Source organism: Maylandia zebra, linkage group LG13 (assembly GCF_041146795.1).
Source record: "Maylandia zebra isolate NMK-2024a linkage group LG13, Mzebra_GT3a, whole genome shotgun sequence".
Lineage (NCBI taxonomy): Eukaryota > Metazoa > Chordata > Actinopteri > Cichliformes > Cichlidae > Maylandia > Maylandia zebra.
Window position 1 is genome coordinate 2,558,435 of NC_135179.1, and position 27,487 is coordinate 2,585,921.

The 27,487-nt window shown below is 49.6% G+C and overlaps 1 protein-coding gene across 2 annotated transcripts in view; it reads right to left on the bottom strand.

The window, feature by feature from the left end:
* Positions 1–27,487, bottom strand: part of LOC101464111 (spectrin beta chain, non-erythrocytic 1) — a 100,614-nt gene that overhangs the window by 22,830 nt on the left and 50,297 nt on the right. For both annotated transcript variants that reach the window (XM_014411832.4, XM_014411831.4), the window contains 22 exons: positions 15,940–16,091; positions 11,649–11,822; positions 10,419–10,510; positions 10,165–10,245; positions 9,123–9,238; positions 8,929–9,041; positions 8,639–8,826; positions 7,965–8,082; positions 7,575–7,733; positions 7,134–7,229; positions 6,797–7,003; positions 6,502–6,655; positions 6,264–6,415; positions 5,944–6,162; positions 5,780–5,860; positions 5,485–5,691; positions 5,191–5,402; positions 3,968–4,105; positions 2,301–2,421; positions 1,976–2,191; positions 1,476–1,895; positions 110–312 (listed from right to left, as the gene is read on the bottom strand). In XM_014411832.4, the coding sequence (XP_014267318.2) occupies positions 110–312; positions 1,476–1,895; positions 1,976–2,191; positions 2,301–2,421; positions 3,968–4,105; positions 5,191–5,402; positions 5,485–5,691; positions 5,780–5,860; positions 5,944–6,162; positions 6,264–6,415; positions 6,502–6,655; positions 6,797–7,003; positions 7,134–7,229; positions 7,575–7,733; positions 7,965–8,082; positions 8,639–8,826; positions 8,929–9,041; positions 9,123–9,238; positions 10,165–10,245; positions 10,419–10,510; positions 11,649–11,822; positions 15,940–16,091 (3,619 nt within the window). The remainder of the gene's footprint in view (positions 1–109; positions 313–1,475; positions 1,896–1,975; positions 2,192–2,300; positions 2,422–3,967; positions 4,106–5,190; positions 5,403–5,484; positions 5,692–5,779; positions 5,861–5,943; positions 6,163–6,263; positions 6,416–6,501; positions 6,656–6,796; positions 7,004–7,133; positions 7,230–7,574; positions 7,734–7,964; positions 8,083–8,638; positions 8,827–8,928; positions 9,042–9,122; positions 9,239–10,164; positions 10,246–10,418; positions 10,511–11,648; positions 11,823–15,939; positions 16,092–27,487) is intronic.

The following is a 27,487-nucleotide window of genomic DNA, read 5'->3' on the forward strand; positions in this document are numbered from 1 at the left end:
CTCACGTTTCCCTTTAACATCGTCACATGTATCGTAAACAGGAAATCATCAAATGATCCTCTCTCCCTTCCCGGATCGATTTCTCACACACTGACAGACTCTTGGTCACCTCTGGTCGATGGAGTCCACCTTCTCCTGGATGCGCTCGGCGTTGATGTTGTCGTCAGCGACCAGGCGGCGGCCGGTGTCGACCACGGCGCCGATCTTCTCCTCGTTGGCGTCCATGGTGGTCATGAAGTCCTCCTGCTTCTTGATAGCAGCCTCGGCGCCCTCCAGGGTGGTGGGCATCTCTGTATGAGCCAGGACGTACTCCTGGTGGAGGAACGCAGAGGAGTCGTTAAAAACTAGCATCTGGATGATGTCATAGAGAGGGGTGGGGCTTTTTCAAGCCTGCTCGAGGGGCAGCCAATCAAAACAAAGTCATCTTAAAGGGGTTGTTTCAGAATGAAATGTAAGAACAATCTCAAAACCATCGAACTTCTACGTTAAAGTGAAGGAAGCAGGCTGAGGTTGTTACACTGAGATGATCTCCGCCTGAGCCACAGCCACCAGGCTCCAGCTTAAACTTTAATTCGTCTGATGTAATCCTCCCATCTCCGCTAACTAATGAGCAGCCTGGCTAAGCACAGCCTTCATCATCATCATCATCATCAGGATTTCCACCATTTTGCCAGAGGAGGAGAAGACCAAACACAGAGACATTACCATTTGTTCTGGAGTTTTTATTAATTAATGTTCTGTGTAACTGGTAAAAGAAACGTAACATGTTCGCTTGAAAACGTGTGAGTGAGCTGAAGCGGACAGAAATGAGTTGCTGTAGATCACACGCTGAGGGTAAACACGTGGCTGTAATGGAGGCTTTTCACCAGCAGGTGGCAGCGTGTGACCTGAGAAAACAGCCGCACGACCAGAAACATTTCTAATCTGAAGTGTTCGAAATCACAGCTGATGATTCTTTGAATCCTGGACTGTGACGCAGGCCGAGGCCTCTGATCGCACAGCGAGCGCCATGCTCACGCTGCTCACCTATCACAGGGCTGGCTGAACTTCTGAACTACCTCACGTCCCGTCACTCTCGTCTCTCAGCTGAGCAGCTACTTGACCTTTGACATCCTCTGCGGGACGTTTGAGCTCTCTGACTGTGTGAAGCTCAGAGACTGAGGCGTCTTTATTTGATACCTCTGACTCACCGTTTCCAGCTAAAGGTTTTTATTTGGGTAAAAGTTATGCAAAGAAAGAAAGAAGCTGGATTCTGTCCCAGCATGCACTTGGGGTACAGAGGGAGAGATCTGGGCAAAAATCATGTGACGGTTGTCGCAGATCGGAGACTGTGAGCATCATTAATGCGACGGCGGTTCACTCTGTGCTCACATCACATGACCCTCTGAACCATTTCCTGTAGTCTGGTATCCATGGTAACTGAGGTTTCAGATTCTACACCGTGGAGCACAGGTGAGATGGAACGGCGAGCTCACCTGGTTGTTGAGGAAGGCCTCGGCCTGCTTGGTGTCCCGGAGGAACAGCTGGTAAGCGTGAGACTGGGACAGCAGGTTCTGCCGGTTCTCCCACATCTTGTGCAGCTCGTTCCAGCCGGTGTCCAGCGCCTGCAGCCGCTGTCGCAGGAACATGTACTGCGCGTCCGTCTGGCCCTGCGTCACCATCTCACCCATGTCCCTCATCTTCTGGTAGTCCTCCTCATAGTTGCGTATCTCGTTCTTGATGCCCTCGTGCTGGGCCAGCAGCTTCTCGGCCTCGGCCAGCGTGTTGGGCATGTCCTCAGAGGCGATGACCGTCTGCGTCCGCGACAGCCACGACTGGAAGTCGTCAAGGTCGCGCAGGAACTGCTGCAGCTTGCTGGCTTCGCCCAGAGACTCCTCCCGGTTCTTCAGGGTGTCCTGAAAACAGCCAGGAGATGATTAGCGGCACCAAATTCTCCGTTTGGTAGTTATATACAGACACGGGGAGAAAAGCCTACTTTCATCTCGTCCCAGACGCCGGTGATCTCAGCCAGACGCCCTTTGATGGCCTCGGACTGTTCCGGGTGTTCGGAGCCCAAACGCTCCGCCTCCTTTCCCAGGTCGCTCAGCTTGTCCTGTATGGCCACGAGGTCGCGCTCCATCCCCGTCAGCTTCCTCTGCAGAGCCATGACGCCGGCCAGGTCGTTCCCCAGCTCCTGGGTCGACTCGATCACCTGCACACAGACGGGGGGCAAAAAGATCGATCAGGCACCACAGAGTGGTTCGTGTAAAAATCACGCCTCTCGTCGTTCGCCGGTTTTGGTAATTTGGCTCTGTTGGTACCTTGGTCTTCTCTTTGATCCAGGACTTGGTCTCGTTGCACTCCAGGTGGTAGTTCTGGACTCCCAGAGCAGAGTTCAGGCTTTCCTTCTTCTGATCCACCAGATCTCTGAACTGACTCCACCTGGACACAGAAACACCGTCAACTCTGATTCGATTTACCTGCTCAGGAACGGTTTGATGCCGGTTAATCAGATCAACCCTGCAGCTCACTTATTATAAATGACATCAAAGTAAAATTGAAACTCATTTTATTTACATTCTCAGTTTTAATAACAGCTTAACTCTGGTTTAGCCCCAACATTTGTTTTACGTTTAATGTTGAATATAAACCAACATTAAAGCTTTCTTTATTCTACGATTACAAATGTAAACCAAAAATTACAAGATATTCTGTTGCTTCCAGCTTTAGATCCAACCAGCACTGATCTTTAGTGTAGTTTTAAAAATCTGCTTCAGTTACTCAAACTTCATTAATCTCACATATAAGTATGACTCTATCCAAATCTGTTCCCTCTGGAGGACGCTGTAAAAGCTTCAAAGGAGTCTGAAACAAGTCAGGGAAGCTTATTTCAGACTGATGACAGGGATACTGAGGTGAGCTGCTGACCCTTCTTGTCAGTTAGCGCTGCTGTTTTTGTTGCTGTTAGCTTCTGTTAGCTGCTGCTAGCCGCTGTTAGCCAGCATTGGTAAACCTTTCTCTGAAGTGAAGCTAACATTGTTGGACTCCTAGACTTTAACTGATTAAGTGTTCATATGATGTGAGAATGTAGCCAAACTATTTATCAGAGGAAAAGTGTCATTTTTAGGACACTCGAGGCTAACATTAGCTCACAGATGCTAGCTTATAACCAGCTGATGTTTAGCCAGCCCTCTATGAGGGCAGGGTCACATGATTAATTGTGTCCATATCGGCGGTACTGCATAAGTAGCCGGTCTGTAACCACACACATAAACTGATTAGACATCTCCGTCTCTGTATTCAATATGGCGGAGCAACATGTATTTTTAATGCTGAGAGACATAATTACACCTAATCAATGAATATTTATGAGTAAAACATTCTTTCCTATTAAATAACCTAAAATAATTACCAGTATACAGTATCTTTAAAGTGTCTTTATTGACATGAACAGACTTTAATAACCGCGGGGTTGTGTTCAGTTTTTCTGTTAGCTTAGCTCAGTTTATCAGGAAGAAACAGGTTTGAAGCCGACCAGGATCCAGGAGTGTCTGGAAGTTTTTCCACTGAGACGGAGCAAAGCTGGTGTTGCTTTATAAATATTTCATATCAAAGTGAAATAAGAAAAGTTTAGAGAAATGCTTTCATGTTTTCAGCCAAACATCACAAACGTATCCAGATGCAGACCTGCTGGATACACGGACCGCTCTGGTTCAATCAAAGCTCTGATTGATTATTTGTCATTTAAAACAGGTAAAAATACATTTTTTAACCTCAGTCCAGCTTCACTTCCTGACTCGTCTCTGATCAGCTGCTAAATAAAGTTTTCACTGTGACTAAAAGTTTCTCAGCTGACCGACGTGCTCGCGTTCCTCTCCGCCATCTTCTTCAGTCTCAGATCGGTTTCTTTGTCGTTTTTAATCTCGCTTCCTTCACAAGCCTAATCGCCGTGCTGTCATCAGATTCCTGATAATCCCAGTTTGATTACCTGGTGTTGAGTTTGTCCTGCTGGGCTTTGATCTCCTTCTCGCTGGGATGTCCACTGTGGATCAGCTGCCTGGCAACCTGGTTTACCACGGCAACCCGGGACGCCTGGCTGTTCATCTCCGGCTCCAAACTCTCGAACCTGAACAGAGACGGTTAGTCGGACGTCACGAGGATCATCAGCATGAATATTTCAAAAAGATGCAAACCCTGTGAATCCATATTGCAAACAACAAACAGCTGCAGGACAGTTTTCTTTGTCCTAACGGCCGATCAGGAGAACCAGGATGAGAGGTCACAGGTGTGAGCAGGCGGGCTGCTTTAACTCTCCCAACAACGTATCAAAGTCGGATTTTACACCAAAGGTTTGAGCGGCTGAATCTGGCCATGAAAAGCTTAGAAACAGTCAAACAACGACAGTTAATGCCAAAGAAAAGAGTTTAATCCTGAGGTGGACCTGTTCTCATTTACAGCTCCGTGTTTTTATTCCTGCTGCAGAGATCAAATTAAACCTGAGCTCGTAAAACTCCAGTTTTAATCAGACTCCGGTTCATTCAAAAAGTCTTTTTTCATGGGGGCGTGCGATGGGTTTGACTGCTTTTATAACACAGGTGTGTCTGTCGCTGTAATTCAACCTGCTGACTAATGGTGACCGGTCCAGGGTGTGTGCCACCTCGTGCCCGACCCCGAAGACCAATCGAACCTCCCCAAAACTCTCAGTGAGTTTAATGATGCAGGGAACCTGCTGGAGTCTGAGCCTGGTCCTCACAAGGGCAGTTAAACACACACACACACACACACACACACACACACTTAACCAGCATCTGGGATCGGATCCATGTGACGTTTTGTGGTCGAACAAAACAGAGACAAGCAGCTGAAAACCCGAGAAGAAGGCTGCTGTGAACGAACCATGTAACCACACACACACACACACACACACACACACACACACACACACACACACTCTGAAGAACCTGTGTCTGGTGTAAATAACAGTTTACTGGTCTGTTCCCACAGCTTCCACTGCTGGAACATTATCTCTGGCCCTGCTGGGAGGAGAGGGCAGAATATTTGATGGAGCAGTAAAACACCCCGTAACTGAGCCATTAAACGAGCGCGCTGACTGTGGGCGTAACCCGGACAGGGTGGGCACGGCGTGCGTTTGCATGGAAATCTGATATTTTCCGTTATTCTTCGACGATCCAATGGCGGGCCGGTTCTTACCGGTGCTGGACGACCTCCAGGTCCTCCAGTTTCTCGGGGATGTCCATGCTGTTGAGCCACTGCTCCTTCTCGTCAATCCACACCTCGCAGGCGTCGGCTTCGCTCATCATCTTGTAGAGCGCCAGAGCGTCCTGCAGCGCCTGTTTCCGGAGCCGCGTCAGCTCGGCCACCTCCTTGTAGCGCTCCTCGATGCCCGCCAGCCGGCTCTGAACCTGCGAGCACACCAACCGTCAGCGAGGTGCGTTCTGGGATTTTGAAGCTTTACCTGGTTCGAAGCTTTGCTGCGTCCGTCACCTCCTCGGAGTTGGCCTTCTCGGGCGGCAGCGTCCGCGACTGCTCGTGCAGAGCGTCAATGACGGGCCGGTAGCTGCCGATCTCCTCGGCCACGTCCTTGTGCTTCTTCACCAGAGCCTGAGTGGAGAACTCGTCGTGGCCGACGTCGACGCTGGAGACGATCCGCAGCACGTCCAGCATCCACGTGTCGATGTCGTCCGCATCAGCCTGCAGACGGAAAAACAAACAGCACGTTTACCTTCCTGTGCCAGGCGAGTTCAGTCGCTGGTTTCTGACACTGGGAGAATGTTTTCACCTGGAACTGGTGCTGGTTGCAGGCCTCCTGCAGGCGGGCCTTACGGACAGCGGAGAGATGCTCCAGAGCCGCCCACTGTTCCTGCGGGAGGTTGGAGGGAAGGCGTTAGGAACAGGCGGGGATTCAATCGTGTCGTGTGTGACCGCGGCACAGGTGCGTCGTACCTGGATGTCCTTGATTCGCTCTTTTATCTTGTCGGCTCCAAAGTGGTTGTCGGCCACCAGCTCCTCGCCCTGTTTGATGGTCTGCTGCAGGTGGGCGGCGCGGCCGGTCATCTCGTCTTCAAAGGCTTTGTGCTGGCTCAGCAGTCGCAGCGAGCCCGTGAGGTCCTTCCCATAATCCTCGGAGGAGAGGATCTGCTCCTTCTCCCTGATCCACCCCTCCTACAGACCCCACACACACCCACGCTTCAGTCACACCTCCTCAGAGCAGGAGCTCAAACCACCGATTTACTACAAATAAAATAACAACAACAACTGATCACCTCTTCAGCCATTTCCCAGAAGAACTTCCACAGGCGGCGGGACTCCTCAAGGCGCGCCCGCCGCTCAGCCGCCAGCTGGTTCAGCTCCTGGTAGCAGAACTCGAGGTGAGCGACTCGGTCCTTGATGATCTGAGGGTCACACGGCTTGTAATCTGAGGAGGAGGAGCAGGAGGTGAGATGGAGGTGTTACTGGAGAACAAACAGCTGGAGCTAAGCGGGTAAAGTCTGCGTGTCGCACCCTCGGTGTCGCTGGCAAACTTCTGAGCGTTGCGGTTGACGTTTCGGACTCGGTCGGCCTGGATGCTGATGTCCGCCTCCACCAGGGCGTGCTTCTGCAGCAGGTCCTCCACGCCCAGCAGGTGCTTCCCGTAATCCTGAGACAGCAGCAGCATCTGGAGGTGGAGAGCACAGGGGCGGAGGTTAAACCAGCAGCAGAGCACAAACACGTGTCCTCAGAGGACGAGTAAAGAAATAAGAACGACCAATCAGGAAGACAAAGCCACTGATAAAAGATGGCGGCCGTCCCTCCGTACCTTCATCTCGTCCATCCAGTCCATGATGTAGAGCATCTCCTGGAAGACTCTCTGCAGGCCCAGGTTCATCTCCAGCCGCTGCCTGCGGGCCTTCAGCAGCTCCAGCAGATACTCCCACAGCCGGATCACGTTGTCCTTCCTAGCTGTGATGCGTTTGATGTCATGGTAACTCTCCACCTCCAGCTCCTTTGCCACGGCAACCACCGCCTACACCGGTGATAAGGAGGAGATGATAAGGAGGAGAATGACTTTCTAAGCTTTCACTCCGTCACCTGTGACCTCCGCCTAAACCAATCAATACGGGACGTCAGACGAGACGAGCAGGTGACGGACTCACCTGAACTCGCTCCTCGTACGCAGCGATGTCCGTTTCTATGGCTTCGTGTTTCTTAGTAGCAGCTTCCACGGCCTGAAGGTCGAATCCAAAGTTATCCTGAGGGACGACAAAGGAAAGGAAACGAGGGGAGGAGAGAGGAAACGAGGAAGACACAGAGGAAACAACATGAGGAGGGGACAGGGGAGGGAATAAGGATAAAGGAGAGGAAGGGAGTGGAAAAGAAAAAAGGAGATGAGGAAGGGAATGGGGACAAAGAGGAGAGAGGAAAGAAAATAATAAGGATATAGGAAACAAGAAGAAGATGAAGATAAGAAAGGATACACGGAAAGGGAAGGAAAAGAGGAAAGGAAACATGGAGGTGATGAGAGGACATAAAGATCAATTAAAATGATTCCTATAAAAGGTTTCGATCAAAGGTGACCCGGGCGGAGCCGAGCGTACCTGTGAGACCAGCCTCTGGTTCTCGCTCAGCCACGTCTCCCTCATGGCAGCTTTGCGGTCGAAGCGTCGGGCGAGTTGCTCCAGTTTCTCCTGACGAATCAGCTCCGTCCTCAGAGCCAGCTCCCGTTCGTGCTCCGCCTTCTCCAGACGCTCCCACGCCTAAAACAAACGCACACAGGAGCAGGTCTTTACATCTGTCTGAACATCTGGATCCGAGCAGTTCTGAACCTTTACAGGTTTGGACTCAAAGCCAGGTCGACACATCCAGGCGTGACTCTAAACCGTCCAATCAGCTCGCTTCGCCTCTCAGGGCAGATTAATGTAAAATAAACGTTTAAAGGCTCCATTCTTGAACTCTGACACAGAGCTGGAGGCGGGGCGGCCGGGTACCTTGTTGATGTCGGAGATGAGTTTGCCCTCTCGGGGGGTGTAGACCTTCTGGTTGTTCGCCCTCATCTTGCTCTGGATGGTGAACAGAAGGACCTCCAGGTTTCCCTTCTCTGTGAACCTGAAACACAGCAGCACAAACTCAGCCGTCTGAACCCTGCAGAGGAGTCTCCGCCGCTGCTGTCGGCTCAGTGTAACGGGAGGAACGGCGAGTCTTTTTGCTTTGCTCTCAGATGTGCGACTCGTTCCAGGAAAACTATTAAACGTCAGGTTTGTTTCATATTGTTTCATCTCCTTTAAAGCAGCTGTGCACTGCTTCCTGTTTGTGTGTCGTGGTTACACACACACACACACACACCTGAAGCACGTCTAACTGTCTGCGCTGCACTGATGGCTCCGCCCAATCTCTCCATCATCTCCAGGCCTGTCTTTAGTCTCCTCATCTCTGTAATTCTGTCTCGCTCCACCTTTGAGTGTCTATTCATCTTAATCTCCACCTGCCTGGATGTGCAGGTGGAGATTCCTCTACAAAGAGTTCGCTGCTGTGTGATCAGAGCACAACCATCCGGCACATTAAGCGCGCCGCTTGTCGTTATTACCACTTCCTGTCTAAATTAATTAAAAACGCTTCTCGTCTGTTTCCATGGCGATGTCTCGCATTAAAAGCAGATACTGACTTTGGGGGCTTCTCCACGGTGCGGTAGGTGTTGAAGGCCTGCAGCTGCTGCTGGACTCCCACCAGAGAGTTGGCAAACTTCCTGTTGTTGAGGATGATGATGGTCTGTTCGATCCACTCCAGCAGGTCAGACGCCAGAGACTCGTACTTCTCGATCATCTTCTCCGTCTCGATGGCGTTGTCCAGAACCTGAAGGGAAAAAACCAACGTGAGCTTAACGTCTGGTATATTTCAGGAAAGAAAGTGTTTAACGAGACGTTTTGTTTCTTTGTTCTTTAAAGTCGTCGTCACCTTCCCAATTCTCTTGCCCTCCACCTTCAGCGCCTTCATCTTGGAGAAGTAGTGGTAGTAGGTGACCACGTAGGTGATGATGGACTTCTCATCAGGGTGGTCCACACTGATGTCTGCACACGAGCATGAAGAGCGCAGATTTAACATGTCGTGTGTGTGTGTGTGTGTGTGTGTGCGCGCGCGCCGTGGCTTACCCTCGGGGTCCAGCAGCTTGGTGAGGCCCAGGTGCTGCTCGGCCAGGTTGAAGGCATTCTGCAGATTGTAGTGAGCGTTTGATTTCTTCAGCTTATCGAAGTCGATCAGGTCGGGTCTGCAGACCGGAAACAGAAGGAGAAAGGTCAAAAGGTGACGTGATTCCAGCTCTACTCGCAGACATCGTCACACGCTGATGGCACGCAGGCTAAAATGATCCCTGTCAGAGTTCAGCGCATTAGCTCGAGTTGTCTGGATGAATTAGGAAGCTCAGATTTTTTGCTGTCGCCATCTTGGTGTTGATAAACTGCAGGTGAGAAGCAACGCGTGAACCTGAGGAACTAAGGACAGAATGGGCTGTGAGGTCAGTTTATGATCATTGATATGCAAATCGTCATGATTTATGAGTACCATTCACAGAAGTGGGGAATGGCTGCAAACACAACATTGTAAGATGCTGTGCAGATGAAAAGTTTCAGCCTGTCTCAGCAATGCAAAGGTCCCAGCATCCAACATCACCCTGGAGGATAGGGAGGCACTCAGAAGTGGGTGATGGGTTGTCTGAAGCAGTCAGAACAGGACGCTGCGTCTGACCGGACCTCGGTACTGCTAACGAGACGCTGCCTTCCTTTTTCATCAGGATGTTTTCGTCTCATCTCGTTTTGTGACTAACGGAACTTTAGTCTTTATGTTTCCGCCTTCCCTCCATCAGGATTAGAGGTTTAAAGAAAAACAAGTTTGTCCACAAGTGAAAGTTTTGTAGAAGCCTGCGTACATCACACCTAATAAACTAAAGAAAGGAAGGTTTTAAATCTTAATGAGCTCTGAAGGACGCCGCGGTAAAAGCTCCCACGAGCTCCTGCTGTGGTGTTGGAGTGTTCGTCTTCGTAGAGAGTTCCTCTAAAAATCATTTTAATCTGTTTTTTAAAAATGCGATTAAGCAGAAGCCAGTGTTTCCATCAAACGTCAGATTTCTCCACTCGGAGAAGCGTGTGCCGGGTTTCTCTCGACCCTGCGCAGCACCTGCAGCAGGCTGAGCCCTACCTGTGTTTGTGGATGAGGGCGTTGAAGGCCATCCCGTCCCTCCAGCTGGTGGTGAAGTTGTGGATGTTGACATTAGGATATCTGCAAAGAAGAAATCATCATAAATCCATCTAACCATGTCAGAGTAATGACATCAACGTGCTGAAAGTGAGCTGCGACAGCCCCCCCTCGACCCGCCTCCCTGGACCCACAGCCAATCACAGTCCGCGCAGAGTCGTATAAGAAACTTTCAGGAGAGGAACCGAAGGACTCACCCTGCCGTCTTCATCTGACACCAGAGCAGCAGAGCGTCTTTGGCCGACTTCTTCTCCTTGTTGTCCTCCGTCTCCACGCTGATGTCCTGGATCTGAGGCGCACAGTTTAAAGAAGCAGTCAGCTTTAGGGTTAAACCGACTCCGAGGACTCTCACAGCTTTTTAAAGATGAGACAAAGTACGCAAAATGTGCTGAACAACATCTCTGCAAACCAGAAACGTCCTCATTTTCCAAAACGTCCCCCAATTTCCTGAAAACCTCAGTGTGTCCTTACAAAGACACACGAGCCTACAGACGTAACCATCTCACCTTCATTGATGGACGTCCATCAGTTTGAGTCCGACAGCTCGAATGATTCGAGCACAGCTGATGCGTATATGAAACCAACTGTGGTCCTGCTATCGGTCTGCACTCGCTCCTCCACCGCAGGATTTTAAACCGTCATTTTTTAATCCTCACAGCTTATAAAAGCTAAATCCTTTTCACCCAACTGTTCACTGCCCCAGTGACATCGACCGTCAGCATACAGTAAAACCACGTCACAGGAAGAGCCGGGGCTTCGGATTTCACCTGATTGTGTTTAACGAGTCTGAAGCTAACAAACAGCCGCCTGGTTTGTGACGGATGAAGTGAACATTTTACCACCAACTTCACTTCAACTCGTCAGTGTGCAGCAAAATATGCCGATTTTTAAACTCACTACTTCATAATCATATTAAGGGATTAGTTTCCAGTGTAGCAGTGCTTTCACTTCTATGTGAAATAAACTGTAATATTAAAGGTGTCATATTTGCCATTTTGCATCTCGTGTCAATAACTGGTTCAACGTGTGTGCGAGTGAGAATATACTCGGTGTGTTATGGGATGCAAAATAGTCTTTGGATGAAATCCTACAGGATGCAAAACAGCATCGATGTGAAAGGTTCAACAGAGGAAGTGCTTCATTATTTTAGGGATGCAAAATGGCACATAAGACTTTTTCTGTCTCACAATTGAAAACTGAGAAGTTTTGAGGACACAAAATCACAGACGGACGTAAACTGTGTCGTTTGTCCCCCATGGAAAACACCAGCTTCTCTACTTCGGTCACAGTGGATATCTTTAGTGTTAGGGATGACTGTAATGACGTCTTTTGGGATGCAAAATGGCGCCAAAAAAAGAGACACACCACACTAGCAGGTGATGACCCAGTCTGGTGTTGGGATGCAAACTTGCTCAGCTGCCTGTTACCTGGAAGCGGAGGATGATGGTCCAGATCAGGCCTAAAGTGAGGCGATGGTTTCCGTCGACGATGTCGTGGGAGCCCATGTTCTCCAGGTGAACCCTCTGCTCCTTCAGGAACTGCAGAGCCTTGTCCACGTTTTCCAGGCAGTGGATCCTCATACGACCCTTCGTGGGTTTCGGCTGAAACGACAACAAAAACAGGAGTGAGGTTTTTTTTAAAGAACCCGCAGAAACCAGAAACCGTGAACCGCGTCAGGCCGCCGTGTGTGAACAGCTGCAGACACAGCTGAACGCTTTCAAACGGACATTTTCTGTTTTATCATCTATTTATTGCTTCACGCTGCAGCTGCGCTGGTGTCCTGAGTTTATATCCCTCCAATTGGAAACGTCACAGATTTACAGATCATGGCTTGAAACGTCCACGATCGCCAAGCGACAGACAGGAGATCTGAGGACATTACACACGCTGTACTCTGGAGCACTTTGGGCATTTCTGCCATATAAGTTTCTATATTTGCTTTAGTTTTGGTTGATGAGCAGCTTTTAAAAAGAGATGGCGGGGTCCGCCCACCAGGGGGCGCTGCAAGTGGGACCTGAGAAACTGGCGTTGGAGCACTTTAGTCACTTTTGCCGTTTGACTTCAGACTGTGGGCTCGAGCTGCTGATCAGAGAATCTTTGTTGATGATTTCGATTCATTTTCAAACTAAATCTGAGGCTTGAAGCTTTATGATCGTGATGATTTGGTGCTTTTTAAATCATATCTGACTCCAAATTTGAGGTTTTACGGATTTGATGCTCTAATTAAAGAATTGATATGGATCCTGGGCTCTTTCCTTTCTCTGTTTCTGGGCAGTTCACCCATGAAACTGTGCAGGTGAGGAGATTCCTGTCCCGGAGAGGAAACGGAGCCCAGCGTGCCCGCAGTCGTGGAACGCCCGTGAGCCTCGGTTTCCCAGCAGGCGGAGCAGAAGACGCCGAATGAGGAGGACTCGGCTGTGATTATGACCAAAGGATTTACAGGACGATTTAACGCTGCGATAACCCAGTTTACTGTCGAGCTTCAGCCCCGAATCATCAGCCAGATGTTTGACAGTTCAGCTGTCGCACAACAAACGGACGCGACTCCACCCAAGCTGAATGTGACATCGAGTCAGAAACAGGAGTTCGCTGCTCTCAGGGTCAGGATGCTGTGACATCACGGAGAGTCTCCAGCTGACACAGGTGAGGCTGTGCACACCTGCCTGTGTTTCATGGACGTTGCTGAAAGCGAGCCTCTCGGACGGCTCTGACAAATTCAGGAAGGCGATGTTTAAATTTGGATGAAATCCCGAAATATAAACTAAACACAGGACAAATAGAAGTCGACGATAAAATAAATGTCAGAGCAGCCACGTTACATCCTGCAGCACACACACACACAGCGGGACAGAGGCCAACAATAACACCGCAGACGTTTCTTTTTCCCCACACGGACACAAACGGCTCAAAGTCGCTCCGTGATTCAGGACCTGGACTCGGACCAGAGGGATTTTTTGGACGATGCCGGCGGTCACCTCACGCTGACGCTCATCAGCACCTTCAGCCATGAAAACAAACCATTTCACCTCCCTCAGGAGCGGGTCCCACTCCGGAGCGGGAATTTCCACGCGGAGAAGGTTGGAGCGGCTTTCAGGCTGGAGCATCGCGCCGTGTCATGAAACGGGGGCGGCCTGTTTGTGTTGTGAGTGACTGCGGTGAGACTGATCGGAAACCTTTTCCCAAATAGGACCTGAGCCAAGCCTGAAAGGCCCCCTCAGAGTAACCCTGGAGTGAGGAGGACAGTGATGGATGTTTTTTATAACACAATACTGCAACGGGAGGCCTGAACAAGTCCAACAAAAACGCATCTTACTACCAAATGCTGCCCAGAAAACATCAGCGATCCTGCTGTGGGACTCTGACATGTTCCCTCATTATCATCCAGCTACAGGAAACAACACGCGGTGTGGATTAATCCGCCTCTGAAAATAGTCCCAACAAATTCCTTCCATTCAAGCGCTGCTGTTTCAGCCCTCTGAGTCATTTCTTAAACAAATGCTACCAATTTTAAACCATTTCTGACATTTTTCTCTGACCACAGGATTTCAGATTTCTCCAAATCCATCTTTCCCTTGAGCCCACGTCATGCTCGTCTACACATGTGCTCATCTACAGCGGCTCAGCACGATTTATAGTTCAAAATAATCCTTCTGTGTCTGACATGGGTTCATGCAGTTTATCAGCTAACTGAAACAAGCCGTTTTAGCTCCTCCCCCTTTAACGCTGCCTTTTCTGAGCCTCGTAATCTGACTGCCGGGACCAGCAGGTGGGTGGGGCTGTGCCCGATTGGACGTCCCAGCACGCGATGCAAAGCCAGATGTCGCTGGCCGTGAGGGGTTGCAGACAAACAAGAATTATTTCAGGTTTACTGTGCACACACACACGCAGCTGAAACTGCACGTGTGGCTCAAACTTCCATGTTATCGCACATGTCAGAAACACGGAGCTTTGCTACTTTAGCCATGATAAGCTAACAGATGCTTAGAAAACCACACACGCTGTCGCTGAGCAAGCTAGCATCAGGAAACTGTGCACGCGTGTCTTTGCTGTGGGCCACGCTGAAGCTGGACTTCACTTTAACTGTAAGCACAGAGACTGAAGCCGTGCACAGCTAGCCTGCTGCTGCACGGCCTCTGCAGCCGCTCGCTCGCAGATTCTTCTGCTGCTTCTGGAGGCGTTTGGCTGCATGTAAACCCTGAAGTTACTCAATGACTCCTTTCACAACTCAACCCCCCCCCCTGCACAAATACCCCATCTACCACCGTTACCCCCCCCCATCCTCCACCCAGCCTGCTTCACACATCACCATCTCTCCATTTCCAACATCCTCCTCACCGAACAGAAGGTGAAAACGGAGGAAAGTCGGATTCCTGGCTGCGTTTCCTCTCCGTGTGTGTTTGACAGGTTGAGAGAAAGCCGGATGACAGCAGAGCGAAAGAGGAGGTCAGAGATGAAGAGCTTCGACAGACAGAAGAAGAAAAAGAAGAGGGGGGGGATTTGGCTTGTAGCGTCGGAAGTCAGAGTCCGGGGGTCAAACTGGGAAAGTCTGAGTGATTTAACGTCATGCGAGCGTGAGGAGAATACAGCAGGAAGGCCGACAGACCGACTCGCTCTCCTCTCAGAATTCAAAATGTGGAAACTCGAGAGCATCAGAAACACCTTCGACTGTTTAACGTTCACCCGGATTTCTGGATTTCTGGGATGATTCGACATAAATGCAGTTCAGCGTGCTCTGAGCAGACATCTGTGAAAAAGAAACAGGTTGTCTTAAAAGGGGGAGGAGCTAAAACTGGTGGTTCAGACAGATGATATAGTGAGGGGCAGCACTGAGGCTCAGTATAAGAGAAAGAAGGATTATTATGAGCTTTGAATCATCCTAAGCTGCTGATCATCATCATCATCATCATCTCCTCCTCTCTATCCTCTGCTGACGTCTTAAAGAGTCGCGCTGCTGTTTTTATATATTTGGTGTGACGTGTACGCGGCGCCTCCGATGACACACATCTGTTTAAAAAAAGCTCGACCAAGACAGAAACGAGAGCGCTGGAAGCCGATGTGGTTTGAAGTGAAGCAGACAGAGGAAGGTTAATGATTGCCAGAGCCATAAACGCCTCATTTCATCTCCACAGAGAAGGAATAAACGTTTTAGATAAGATGAGGGGGAGAGCGGAGACGCCCGGCAGCTGCTGCTGTGCAGCGAGGACAGCACAGAGCTTTTGTCCATGAACGGCTTGGTTTCATCAGCCAGAGCCGAGGAGTTTACCTCCATCTGCACGTTCACAAACATCAGAGACATTTTACAAGGTGGACAATGGCTGAAAAGCAGAAAGTCTTTCGCTTATTTTCACGATTTGTTCAGACCCGAATGACCCAAAGTGGGTTAAAAAAAAAAAAAAGAAGTCCAATGCGATTCCATCAGTGCAGGCGGGGAAGGACGAAACAGACGTGACTCCGTCCTGACGTCGAACCCTCATAAAGACATATTTGAGATAACTTAAAAACGTCTCGTTCTCGGCGCTTTGGTGAGTGTTTCTAATATTTAGTCACATTAAAGTCACCTGATGATCAGTTCAGGTCACGTATGATTGTTTTTATGAAGCTGTTGATGGAATATTTCGTCCCAGTGACCCACCGCACCCCCGTCACTCTGAATGGTAAACATGTCTCCAGTTTCTGCTACTCCTTCAAAATAAAAGCCCTGACAGCGACGTAACCCACCAGTCTCTCTCCCGACAGGACCTCCAGCAGCTTGATGAGCATGCGTCCGTCCCTCAGGTCCATGTAGAGGTCGGTGATCCGACAGGAAACTCTGGACAGGTGGGAGTTCACCCACTTAGTGAAGGTCTTCTTCTGCACCGCCTCACGCTCATCTGAGAGAGACACAGAGACAGAGAGAGAGAGTGAGACACGATAATCACAGCCAGGAGTCTCCGAGCGTCCTGCTCGTCTCTGCAGGGTTTGGATGTGAACACGTGTGTGTTTACATATCTTTGTGGGGACCAACATCCTGGTCCTCACGAGTTTGAAGGTATTTTTCAGACAATGTGGTTTTAGTGACAGAGTTACAATTAGGTTATGGTTAGGTTTAGGGTCAGGCGTTCATATTTGATGGTTAGGGTACGCGGCTAGGTAATGATGTCCCCACAAGGATATAAATACACACGTGAGTGTGTGTTCTCCTGTGCTGGATAAAGCAGACTAAACCTGAACTCTGCTCGTGCTCACACAAACACGCAGCAGATGAAGTGTCGCCTGATGGCTCACACCTGCAGCAGAGTTTATTTCCCACGAGCCTGCTGGTTATTGTTATCGCCCACACACACACACACACACACACATACATTTATTTTCTAGTGGACAGCTCGAGGATCAGCCTCCAGTTTTTGGCTCTTCGGTGCGGTCGACGACATCTGGGACCAGACTGTTTCGCTCGAGTCGATCGAAGCGCACACTTACATAATTCAGACAACAGACGACGGATTCAAACTCAAAGGTCCTTTTCACAAACTGGGGCCAAACAAAACCAGAAGTCTAAAACGATCCCTCACCTACCATCTATTCTACTGGACAACGTGGCTTTGCATGAGTGACACTTCATAATAATCTAGGGTCTACTCCCGGGCCTCGGTGCAGCGCCGTCAGTCTGACGCTGTCTTTATAGAAACAGAACAAACAGAGCTGCAGAGTGTTTGAGCTTTTGTTTAATGTTTTAAACGAGCTCTTCGTCACACGTGTCTGTCGCCGCAGCTCGAACACGGCGGCGCGTGAACTCAGGAGGTCACAGGAGGAAGTTTCACAACTGGCACCACACCCACACATCCTCCACCCACAGCTGCTCTGTGCGTGCTTTCACACGCCGCTGACTTCTGAACTCACTGTGAAGATTCAAGCAGTGAAGACAGAGGTCAAAGGTCACGGCCGGCTGACACTCTAGCATGCCACGTTTTAAGTGGAGCTGCTTTAAAGTGCTGATTACTAACTGACCACACCAAAGGCTTTATGTGGACAAAAAACACCCGGGGTACTGTGGGGGGCGTGGCCTCTCTGACCCGTTATCGAACAGGTTGGTTTTGAATGATTGCAGATTTTAAACTTCTCGCATCGTCGCTGTACAACGTCTGCAGTCATACACGGTGGTTAAAGTCACTCCCGCAGATAAAAACACGGCACCGACAGATTCTTCGAGTCGTCTTCCAACACGAAGCTCTTCCTCCACACCGGACTGAACTCAGCCTGACCTCTGCAGGGAAACTGGGCCGATAAGATTTGCCCAGTCCAACAAACGTTCACACAAATCCACGACCTTCGCGCTGTGTTGTTATTTTGCAGCAAGACAATGGCCTCAGTGTTGAATGGCCTTCAGCGGAGACGCTCCGATATCAAACTGGAGCTGCTGGAAGACGCCACGAGGTCTACAACTGCCCAGATATCAACAGGAAGAAGCAACGAGGACGACTGGAACAAACAGTCTGCACAAATCTATGAAACCTGCTGTTTTCTGGCTTTAACGCTCAGATCGGATCGAATGAGCCTTTTTAAATGGAAGCTGCAGGTTCAGTGAGCAAAATGTAAATTTGTTCCAGAGATAAAACCACAACAATGCAGCTGATAACACTTCAACGCCGCCCTCACTGCGAGAACATCGGCACTGAGAACAGCAAACAGCCATCTGCGCTCTGACTGCTGGAAAGGCTGGAAATACCCTCCGCTCTCCGAGGGTACTCGGTGACGACGCCTCCCGGCCTCTCCAGTTTCACTCTGATGCACATTTGCGAGGTCGGGATGAGAAACATCCAAACGGATCCACATCTGGATCTTACAAACACTCTGAAAGTCAACAAAAACTAAACTGAAGAAACATTTCAGCCAAACGAACCCTCACACCGTATCGTCACTGTGGTAGAAAAACTAAAATCCTGTGCGAACTGTAGAATGAAGTGACACCAAAGTGTCAGCAGCCTATCACCCTGCAGGCTTCCCACATGGAGTAAGGCTGAGATCATCATCAAAGTTTTCACCGAGCGAGCGGCGCTGCAAGCCGTGGATTCATCAGGCCGGAGGTCAGCTGGTGCATTCAGAAAATCTGCATCATTAGCCTAAATGTTTGGGTGTAGCAGGGGTGTAGTGTCTGCAGATGGAGCGTGGCGGCCCGCGCTGCCTGCACAGGCTCAGGGCGGGCCGCTTAAAGTTCTTTAAGGCACGTTTGTTTCCTGCACGAGAGACATCATCACATGAGAGTTAAACTCGCCGAGAGAACCGAGCGTCTTATCTCCATCTTCATGCTTCCTACTGCAGGGTGTGTGTGTGTGTGTGTTCATGTTGGGGCTTCCCCTTCCTGTGCTCAGAAAGCAGCAGATGCTCGTCCCAGCAGGAGAATGTGTTCACACACACACACACACACACACACACACACACACACACACGCACACGTCGGCTATTCATATCTTGTGGGGACATCTAGCCACTTGCCCTAACCGTAACCCAACTGTAACCTGACACTAAAACCACATTTTCAGTCTATGGGGACCTGGATTTTGGTCCCCATAAGTATAGTAAAATTCCACTTTTTGGTCCCCACAAAGATATGAATACACACTCACACACACACACTTTCGGTATGATGCTGCTTGTGTCGTTTGCCTTGAGCACGGCTCACCTCCAGTTATGAGAAATACTCGAATATTCTCGCGGGCTGCCAACAGTCGCAGCGTTCCCGCCCGGCTGCATTCCTGCAAATGCTTTTCTGTCTAATCTTTGAGCTCCTGTCTGGGGGAAACAGCAGGTCTGCTTTTATTTGGTTTTATTTTAGTTTTAGCAGGAAATGCACCCGAGCACCCAGAAACAACCCTCAAACATTTAGACCCCGCCCCTTTAAGGAGTCTTCTCTCTTCTGATTGGACCACTCAGAGTGCACTTTATGGAGAGGAGCTGCTCAGCCATGAAGCTCCCAGCATGCTGATGTTAATGTGAGCAGGGTTGGAGTCATCAGCTTTTACGCACTCGGCTACCTCGCTCTAACGTTCCCGCATTCCACGATAAATCAGCTGATCGCGCGTCCGGTACCACGCTCAAATCCAGTGAGGGCAGCCTGCACGGCTCTCTGCCCGACTTCTACACCTGCAGTGGGACTGAGAACATCTGTATTCACAGTGTGTGAATGTGGCCAAACACTTTCGACCATTTTAACATAAATTTCAACAAACTGATTCTTTAAATGTTCATTTTCACGACGAGCTTCAGGAAAAACGATTATTTTTCCAGTTTTTTTGCAGAGTTTCCTGCAAATTTCACAAATGTCTGTAATTTTTTTCACGCCAAGTGATTTCAGGTGACGGGAGGCCCCGAGGTAAACGCAGTGTTACCATCTGCTAACGCAAAGCTACACAATCTCACCCTGACAGACACACACAGCTAAGCAGAAGTCAATGTCACAGGCTTCAGTTTCCTCACAGATACTGCTGAGCACACAAGAAGCAGCTGTGTGCGCTTCATTAGGCCTGCAGGAGACAGTGGTGTATTGATGGGGCGGGTCAATAACACACACACACACTTTGAGGATGACCTTAACCTGAGCCTGAGGAAGTACACACAAACCAGACAGGGGCATGGCGTGATTCGTCCCCACTGAGACAAAAAAAAGGAACACACACACACACACACACACACACACACACACACACACACAGGAATGTAGAGCATGAGCATCATGTGAGGCGCATCACTGCTCGTATCATCGTGTGAATGCGGCGCTCTCATAAACATGATCACGATGCATCATGGGAAGTCTAGGTCGACACGAGCTCATGACGGCGTTTGTGGCGTTCGTCCGAAATTTGAAAATGTTTCATCCTCAAAAAGTAGATAAAAATAAATAAATAAAATACATAAAAAAAAGAAAGAGGAAAAATAATAAACGTAACCAGAGGGGACCTTAGGGGGGATTAAATGTAGAGCAAAGGTTGCAAGGAAGGAAAGGATTAGAGAGAAGAGGAAACCAGAGGAAGAAGAAACAAACAAGGACAAGAAAGAAAGAAGAAAGATGGAAACAAGGAAATAAAAGAGCAAAGCATTCTGAATTCAAATGATAAGAGTCAAAAGAGGAGAGGAAGTTAAAGCAAGAGCAAGGGTGAAAGAGAGGAAAGGAAACAAGCCAAGAAAGATAAAGAGCTAATAATATGATATGATCATTATCATAATTGTCAGTGATTATTTAATGTATTTAATGTTATTATATTAATATATATTAAATAGTTTGAAATGTTAAAAAAAAAAAAAGATAAAGAGAGGAAAAGTTACAGGAAACGACAGAGAAGAAGAAAGGAAAGGACAGAGGTGAGGAAGAGGAAGTGAAGGTTGAGAGGACAGAACGGACAAAATGTTTGTCCTGAAGATTCAAACAACATCCAGTCGATGTTTCACGACGCAGACGAAGAACGAGCGCCATCATCATCATCGGCGTCGTCCCGACCTGCCGTCATGGTCGCGTTCAACACCGACAGCTTTTTATTTTCAGGCTGTGAGAAACGAGCACAGCGAACATGACATTTCACCAAACATGCCAGCTGCGTTCCCCTGAGAGTGTGTGTGTGTGTGTGTGTGTGTGTGTGTGTGTGTGTGTGTGTGTGTGTGGTTTACAGCGGGAATCAATCGTTTCTTTATCGTCACGTGGGCGTGATGGAGGGGATTTTTTAGGAAATGTCTGAGCGCTTACTTTAGTTTTTACTGCTTTCCCCTCATCCAGTAATGACTAATGAAGCTTTCTATGCAACTATGACCACACACACACACACACACACACACACACACACACACACACGCACACGCACACGCACGCACACGATGTGATGCAGAGATAAAAGGCTCAGATTAGCTTCAGTGAAGAAAGTTTAACTAATACGAGTCACAAATGTGTGAATGTTACAAAAAACATTTCAGAATTTTACAGAAATGTAACATAAATTTATAAAACTGCCAAATATTTAGACAGAGACGCTGATCCGCGACACACGAGCTTCATCACTTTTACAAAGGTTTCGCCAAAATGGCCACAAGGAACCTTTAACGTGAAAATGTCTCGAGGAGGCGGCGGCGAGCGAGGAGTGTCAGACAGGCCGAACACATCAAACATCTGTTTCCACTAACAGAGAGAGACAGAGAGGCTCTCTGACACACGGGCCTGCGTTTCCATATCCAGGCCAGTCCTGACGGATCGTATGACATTCCCAAACACGCACGATCGTATAACCCTGTCAAAACACACACTTCCAGTTCAACAGTTCCAGGATTCCAGCATTCCTGATCTCCCACAGGAAGCGGAGGCCTCAGAGGATCCCCCCCGTGAGCGAGTGTGGAGGTCGGAACTACTGAGAGCAACAGAAACAAACCGGCAGAAGCTCGGTTTAGTCTGCGATTCCTTCCTGCAGCGGCTGATTGCAGCTCACCTCTGATCCTAAAAGCCGCTCCCCGACTCACACGGATCCACACGGGCCATTCAGCAGATCCGCTCCATGATGCAACTCTGGCTTCAAACTTCCCTCTCGTTCATCACCTGAGCGCTCAGGTCCTCTCTCACACCGAGGGCGGCGACCTTATGAAGCACCTGGAGGTGACGCCTGCATGCAGTCACCTGACAGACACCTGAGTGCAGCACAAAGCCCCGATCACTGCTGTTTAACCTCCACACAAAAGGAGGAACTCCCAGTTCGTCTGTGCTCAGGTGTGTCTGGATGAGGCAGGTAACTGTCACCCGTGTCTGACAGCACAGACTCACTTTATGCAAATCTCACCTGCAGGTCAGGTTTGTTTTGACGTCCACAGAATCTGCAGGTGTTTGATCTCATTTTGTGCAACATCTGTGCGTGCATGTGTGCATGCGTGTGTGTGTTAATAATGAGCACAGATGTTCAGCAGAAAACTAAAACCTTCATTCACAGAAACTCAGACAGCAGGAGCCTGGCAGCCAATCACAGGGCACAATACTGGGGCCTGTCATCCAATCACAGCGCCCTCTCCTTCCGCCTGAATGGTTGATGTGACACAGAGCGGCAGTGTGTTCCCGTGAGGAGGGGGAAGCGAGCCAGATTTGGGGACAGAGGAGCATTGAGAGGCGAGGACACAGGCTGATTATCGACCGTTAAACCGACCGAGGCCATATGTGGCGCCGACTCAGCGCCGCCTCCGGGCAGGACGGATCGCGGCTATCCCTGTCCACGCCGGTGCAGACTCATCTTCACCGCTGTCCCCCTGCAATTTAATTGGAAAGAACTCGAATCAGTCAGGAGGTCGTTGGACCGTTGGGTTCCTGACGTCACAAGGCCGATGAGGAGACGCTTCCTGCTGCTGAGCTGCAGCGTCTCGTGAGCAGCACAACATGCTGAGACCTTTTTATACTGCGAGCTCGTCTCCTCGGACGGAAAACGCAGAAATGACGCCGCTGTTAGAAACGGGAACCGTCCGAACTGTCCAATCAAAACCAACGCCATGGCCCCGCCTTTCCTGTGAACGGTGTTTCTCAGAGAGGACGCTGTGCCGTTTCGCTGCTTTGCCCATCAGAGCCACTGAGCACGCTCAGTCCATCTCCAAACAGCAGACCTTAGCCCCGCCTTAGAGCCGGAGTTCCCGTTGTTCGAGCTTATTCTGATTGCTGCTGTTGTGTTTTCGCAGGAATGTTAATGGTTCATGTCGATGAGCCGACCCTCGTTTTCATCCGGGAAGATGACTTCATGTCACCGAGCAGAACGCCAACAAGATGCAGCTCGTTTCTCCGCCCCCACCCCTCGCCGGGACATTCACGCCGACAGTTTGTCTGATTTTTAGCAGAAACTGTCGACAAACAGCAAACTCGAACTTTTCAACCTTCTGTGACTCAAATCTTCTAAATCCAAAGTGCTTCAGTCCTTATTTACCAGCAGTAATCTCGGTCCAGCTCTAGTTAAAAACACTGAACTTTATTATCTTTAGTCGCAGGACTCAAAGAGTCCGAGAGAGTCTGTGAGCAGTCGGTTTGATCTCAGGGTCATTATGCACGCACTTCATTAATCTTCTTCACTATTCGGATTCAAGAAGGAAACACTGCTTATATTAGATTATAATGCATTTCAAAAACACACCTGATAAAGGCCTTTAAAGGAAAGCGTATCTGGGAGTTTGAGGAAAGGAAGCCAAAGCTCGAACGGGATGTTACAGACGCAAACACGGTGAAACAATAGTTTCTGTTTGCTGCTCTGACAGATTTAGAAACGGCTGCTTCCTCTCAGACGTCGTCTCCTTTTCCAAAACTTTATCTTTTCCATTTTTTTGTTGCTGCAGGCCGTTGCGTGTTTTCTGTGTTTATAAAATGAGGCGTTTTCAGTTTTAGCCTCATGCTTTGTGCTTCAGGATCATCTGAGGCCTGAGGCGTCTGTGCACGTCTGCAGAAGAATGAATCTGGTCAGTTATCAGCACTCGTGCTTTGTTTTGGCCTGTGTGTATGTTTTTGTATGATGTACAGACAACCATCAGTGGAGCGTAATAACTCTTGCATTAACTTCCTGTTGCTTCACGATGAGATCCTCTGGAAGTTCAGCTCAGGACCAAATCCAAAAATCCTGCCTGTGTTTAGATTTGACTGACAAAGTCCAAACTCGCAGCTGAAGCTCATCCTTCCCCTCTTCAGGTCGTGCATTAACATCCTGCTCTGCGAGAAGTCAAATAAACGAGGACGTCAAAGAGTCCTCTAATGACCCAACGTTTAACGTCTGATTAAAGTCTCTGTGGCTCCTCGCGCCGAGCCAACATCGGCACGGATTCCTTACACACAGTCTGACCTTCGAGGCAACACGCCGGCTCTGATAGAGCAGCCAAACCCTTCTAACACTCACATTCCTGCAGTAGGTCATTACACAACACCAGAGATGAGATAAGATCACTCGCTCTGACAAAACACGCGCTTACGAAATCACTGAAGTCTCATTCCCACACCTGCTCGCCCGAAAACACTAAAGACACACAAAGAAGAGTGTGTGTGTGTGTGTGTGTGTGGCATGCTGTTCCTGTCACGCTGACAGCTGAATAAAGACTCCATGCCTTCCTCCTTCCTCTCTTTCTCTACACGTCAGGAGCCGGCGAGGCTTTTCAGCGCCACTGTCACCCACAAACAAAGCCGAGCTCACGAGCAGAGCCGTCAGTGTGTGTCCGCGCCGTCGGACGCCAGGAAATGCACGCCGTCGATATAAATCAACTTTTCCTTCATTACAGAAGCTTCACCGCAGCGCCCGGATGCGTGGCTCCAAGTATTGGTCGGCGCTGTAACGCTGACGAAGCCGGCTCACAACAGCGACCGTCACAGCCTCGCGTCAGGATCAATCACCCTGATTATCAATGATAAATAAGTCTGAGACGACTGGGTCACGAGCTGCTGCTGCTCCTCTCCGAGGTCACGTGACATCGCCGCTGAGGGATCACGTGTTCCCCGACGGGTCGCCAACCTGTCTGCAAACGCTCGCCAACGAGGCACGGAGCAGCAGTAAAACCCGAGAACGTTCGCCTTCAAAGTAAAAGCTTGCGGCTAACATGTTTCAAAAGGTGTGACTTTTACTTTGAAAGCAGCTCCGTTTCCTGTTTGTGTCAGTTTGACTGCTGCTGAGAGATCCGTGTATCCGTGTTTAGCTAACGGGTCGTTTTTCACATTTAACAAATTATTTTTGTTTGTTTTGATGACTTTTATTCTGACGTTTAATGATTTGAACTCAGACCTCAGTAACTGCGTTTCGTTCCCTGATGACAGTCATGAATCCTTGAACTTGGGGCACTTGTTTTAGCGCCCGGTGCTCGCAGACTCATGCACGGCCGGGCCTCGTTCACACGACGTGTGGTTAGTGGTCACATGACCGGACTGATACGAGTCCTAAAACCTTCTGTAATGACGTCTGCGCTTCAGATGCCTTCACAAGAATAATCTACAACAGAAAACATTCGACGCCTGGTTCAACAACTCCGAAGCTACAACTGTCCCAGACGAGGCGCTGGCTCCGTGCTGGGAGGTCATGAGGTCATGGTGTTCTGCCATAAGTCGTCATTTTACGTCAGCAACGGAGAATTTAAGGTTTGTGGAACCCGGGTATGCAAGCCGTGGTTGGCGTCCCTGTGGTGTGGCGCTCTAAAGGCCCACGTGGGGGCAGATTCTGCGTACAGGCTGTAAAGGTGTTCACAGACACAGAAACCAGCGTCTGCTCTGAAGCTGCTGTGATGACTGATTATTAACCAGATGTGTTTAATGAATAATCAGCTCACAATAAAATAGGAGCTGGCCGGCGTCGCGGGTGGATGTGCTGCTCCGTCTGCAGCTGATGAATGGAGAACATTGTGATTTATTAAAAGCTCCTGACGTGAAATTATCACCGCGAGCAGCTTCCAGATCAGCTGACGGTTTCCTGTTAGTCTGGAGGGATTTTAAAGCCCTGCTGCTCGTTCATGAAGGACTCTGTGGGTTATTTCCACTGCTGCTCAGTCGTGACCATCCAGACCTCGGAGGTGGTCTGAGACGGGTCCGATTACGGCCCCCTGAGTCCTGAGAACACCTGGAGAAGCAGCTTCAGGCTCGAGCTCAGGAAATCAGAAAGAAGAGTCAATAAATCTGCAAACTCTCAGTTTTATTACAGAAGCGCTGGTGCTTACTTCACTCCCTTAACGTGCTTTAAATGCATGTTCACTGAAAGCAGCTCTGTTGGATGAGTCATGTGGCTTTCCGGTGGTTGAGCGCAGAAAACCCTCAGAAACTGATTAGCAGCATCTGAAGCGCCGTGACGAGGCGCCGTGACCTCGCTGGTTTGTGGTCTGAGGTGAACTTCTCTCTTCTCAAACAGCTGTGTGCAGCTGTGGACACAAACAAACACGTTACCTCTGTTTATTTTTAGCTTTTATGCATCTCTCTCTCTGGGCTCAGACTGGCCCCGCCCCCTCTGCGAGCGTGCTCAGTGGAGCGTCCCTATGAAAGAGTCCTTTCAAGCTGCAGATCTGCGAGTGGAAACGGACTGAGACTTGAAACGCACAGCTCCGTCCTGAGACGCTTCCTCGTGCCACCTTCAGGCTCTCAACAATCACTCCATTCTGCTCCCGCCTCCGACGCCGCTGGTTCCTGCGTCCGTCGTCACCACCAAGCTTTCATTTGATCCAGAAATGATGGCGGCTATCAAAAACAGGACAAACTAACCAAATATTTTCTTCTAGAGATCGAAGAAAAACTCCAGTTTAATCATTGAGCTTTGATGGCGAAGGCCTTTAAGTCGCGAGGCTCCACGTCATGCTGAAGGTTACAGCTGATGGTGGGAGCCCGCCCCAGCTGTCAGGGGGCAGGAGGGGGGGTAGATCCTGCACAGCTATGGAGCTGGGTTTTGTCCAACTTTTAATCTAATTTCCGGCTTTATAGAGTTAAAGAGAGGACTTTGCACATCATCAGTCATACAGAGAAGTTCCTGAATCTTAAATCAGCGCTGAAAAGATTTCCAGACAAACTCCTGCATGAGCTCATCAGACGCTGAGCTCCAAGGATCGGCCTCGAAGATTTGCAGCACTAAATCTTTCTGTTTGCAAAAACGTACGAGTGGAAAAATCTCAGTGCAATCAAAGCCTGCGATGATCAAATAAAAGCATATATACTCAACACACCCAGCAGCCGATCCCTTTGGAACTGTGACGGGGGGCGGGGCGAGCAGGAAACCACCAGGACTGTCACGCAATCTACTTCCAACCAATCAGTCGGTGTCATTCACCGAACCATGAAAACACACTTTGGCTTATGAAACACATGAAATGGCCCCGGAGGAGCTTAGCATCCTGTGCTAACGGCATCACGGGCCGGGTTCAGCGAGTCGTCCCGAACGCAACTCGACACGGGCCGAGGGAGAGGAGCGAGGCCGCATCTCACCCCGCCTTTGTGTGAATTTCACGAAAGGAGCTTCCTTTAATTTCACTAAGAGGGTGGAGGTAGGAGGCGGGCCGGGCGGGGGCGCCGGGGGCGCCCGCAGACGCTCTGCAGAAGCTCATGAAACATTGATGAGGCGGCCGAGGTGTTTTCTTTCTCTTTAGAGACACAGAGAGGGAGGGACGCGGCGAGCTCGGATCATGTTAGACACCCTCCCCACACCACCCACCCCCTCTGATCCCCCCCCCCCTCCACCACCGCGCAGAGCTCAAGGAATCCCAAACCACCGAGATGTGTGCTGATTGGCTGACTCAGGACCACGGAGGAGGGGAGGGGGATGATGAGAGCACAGAGGGATGGTGGTTT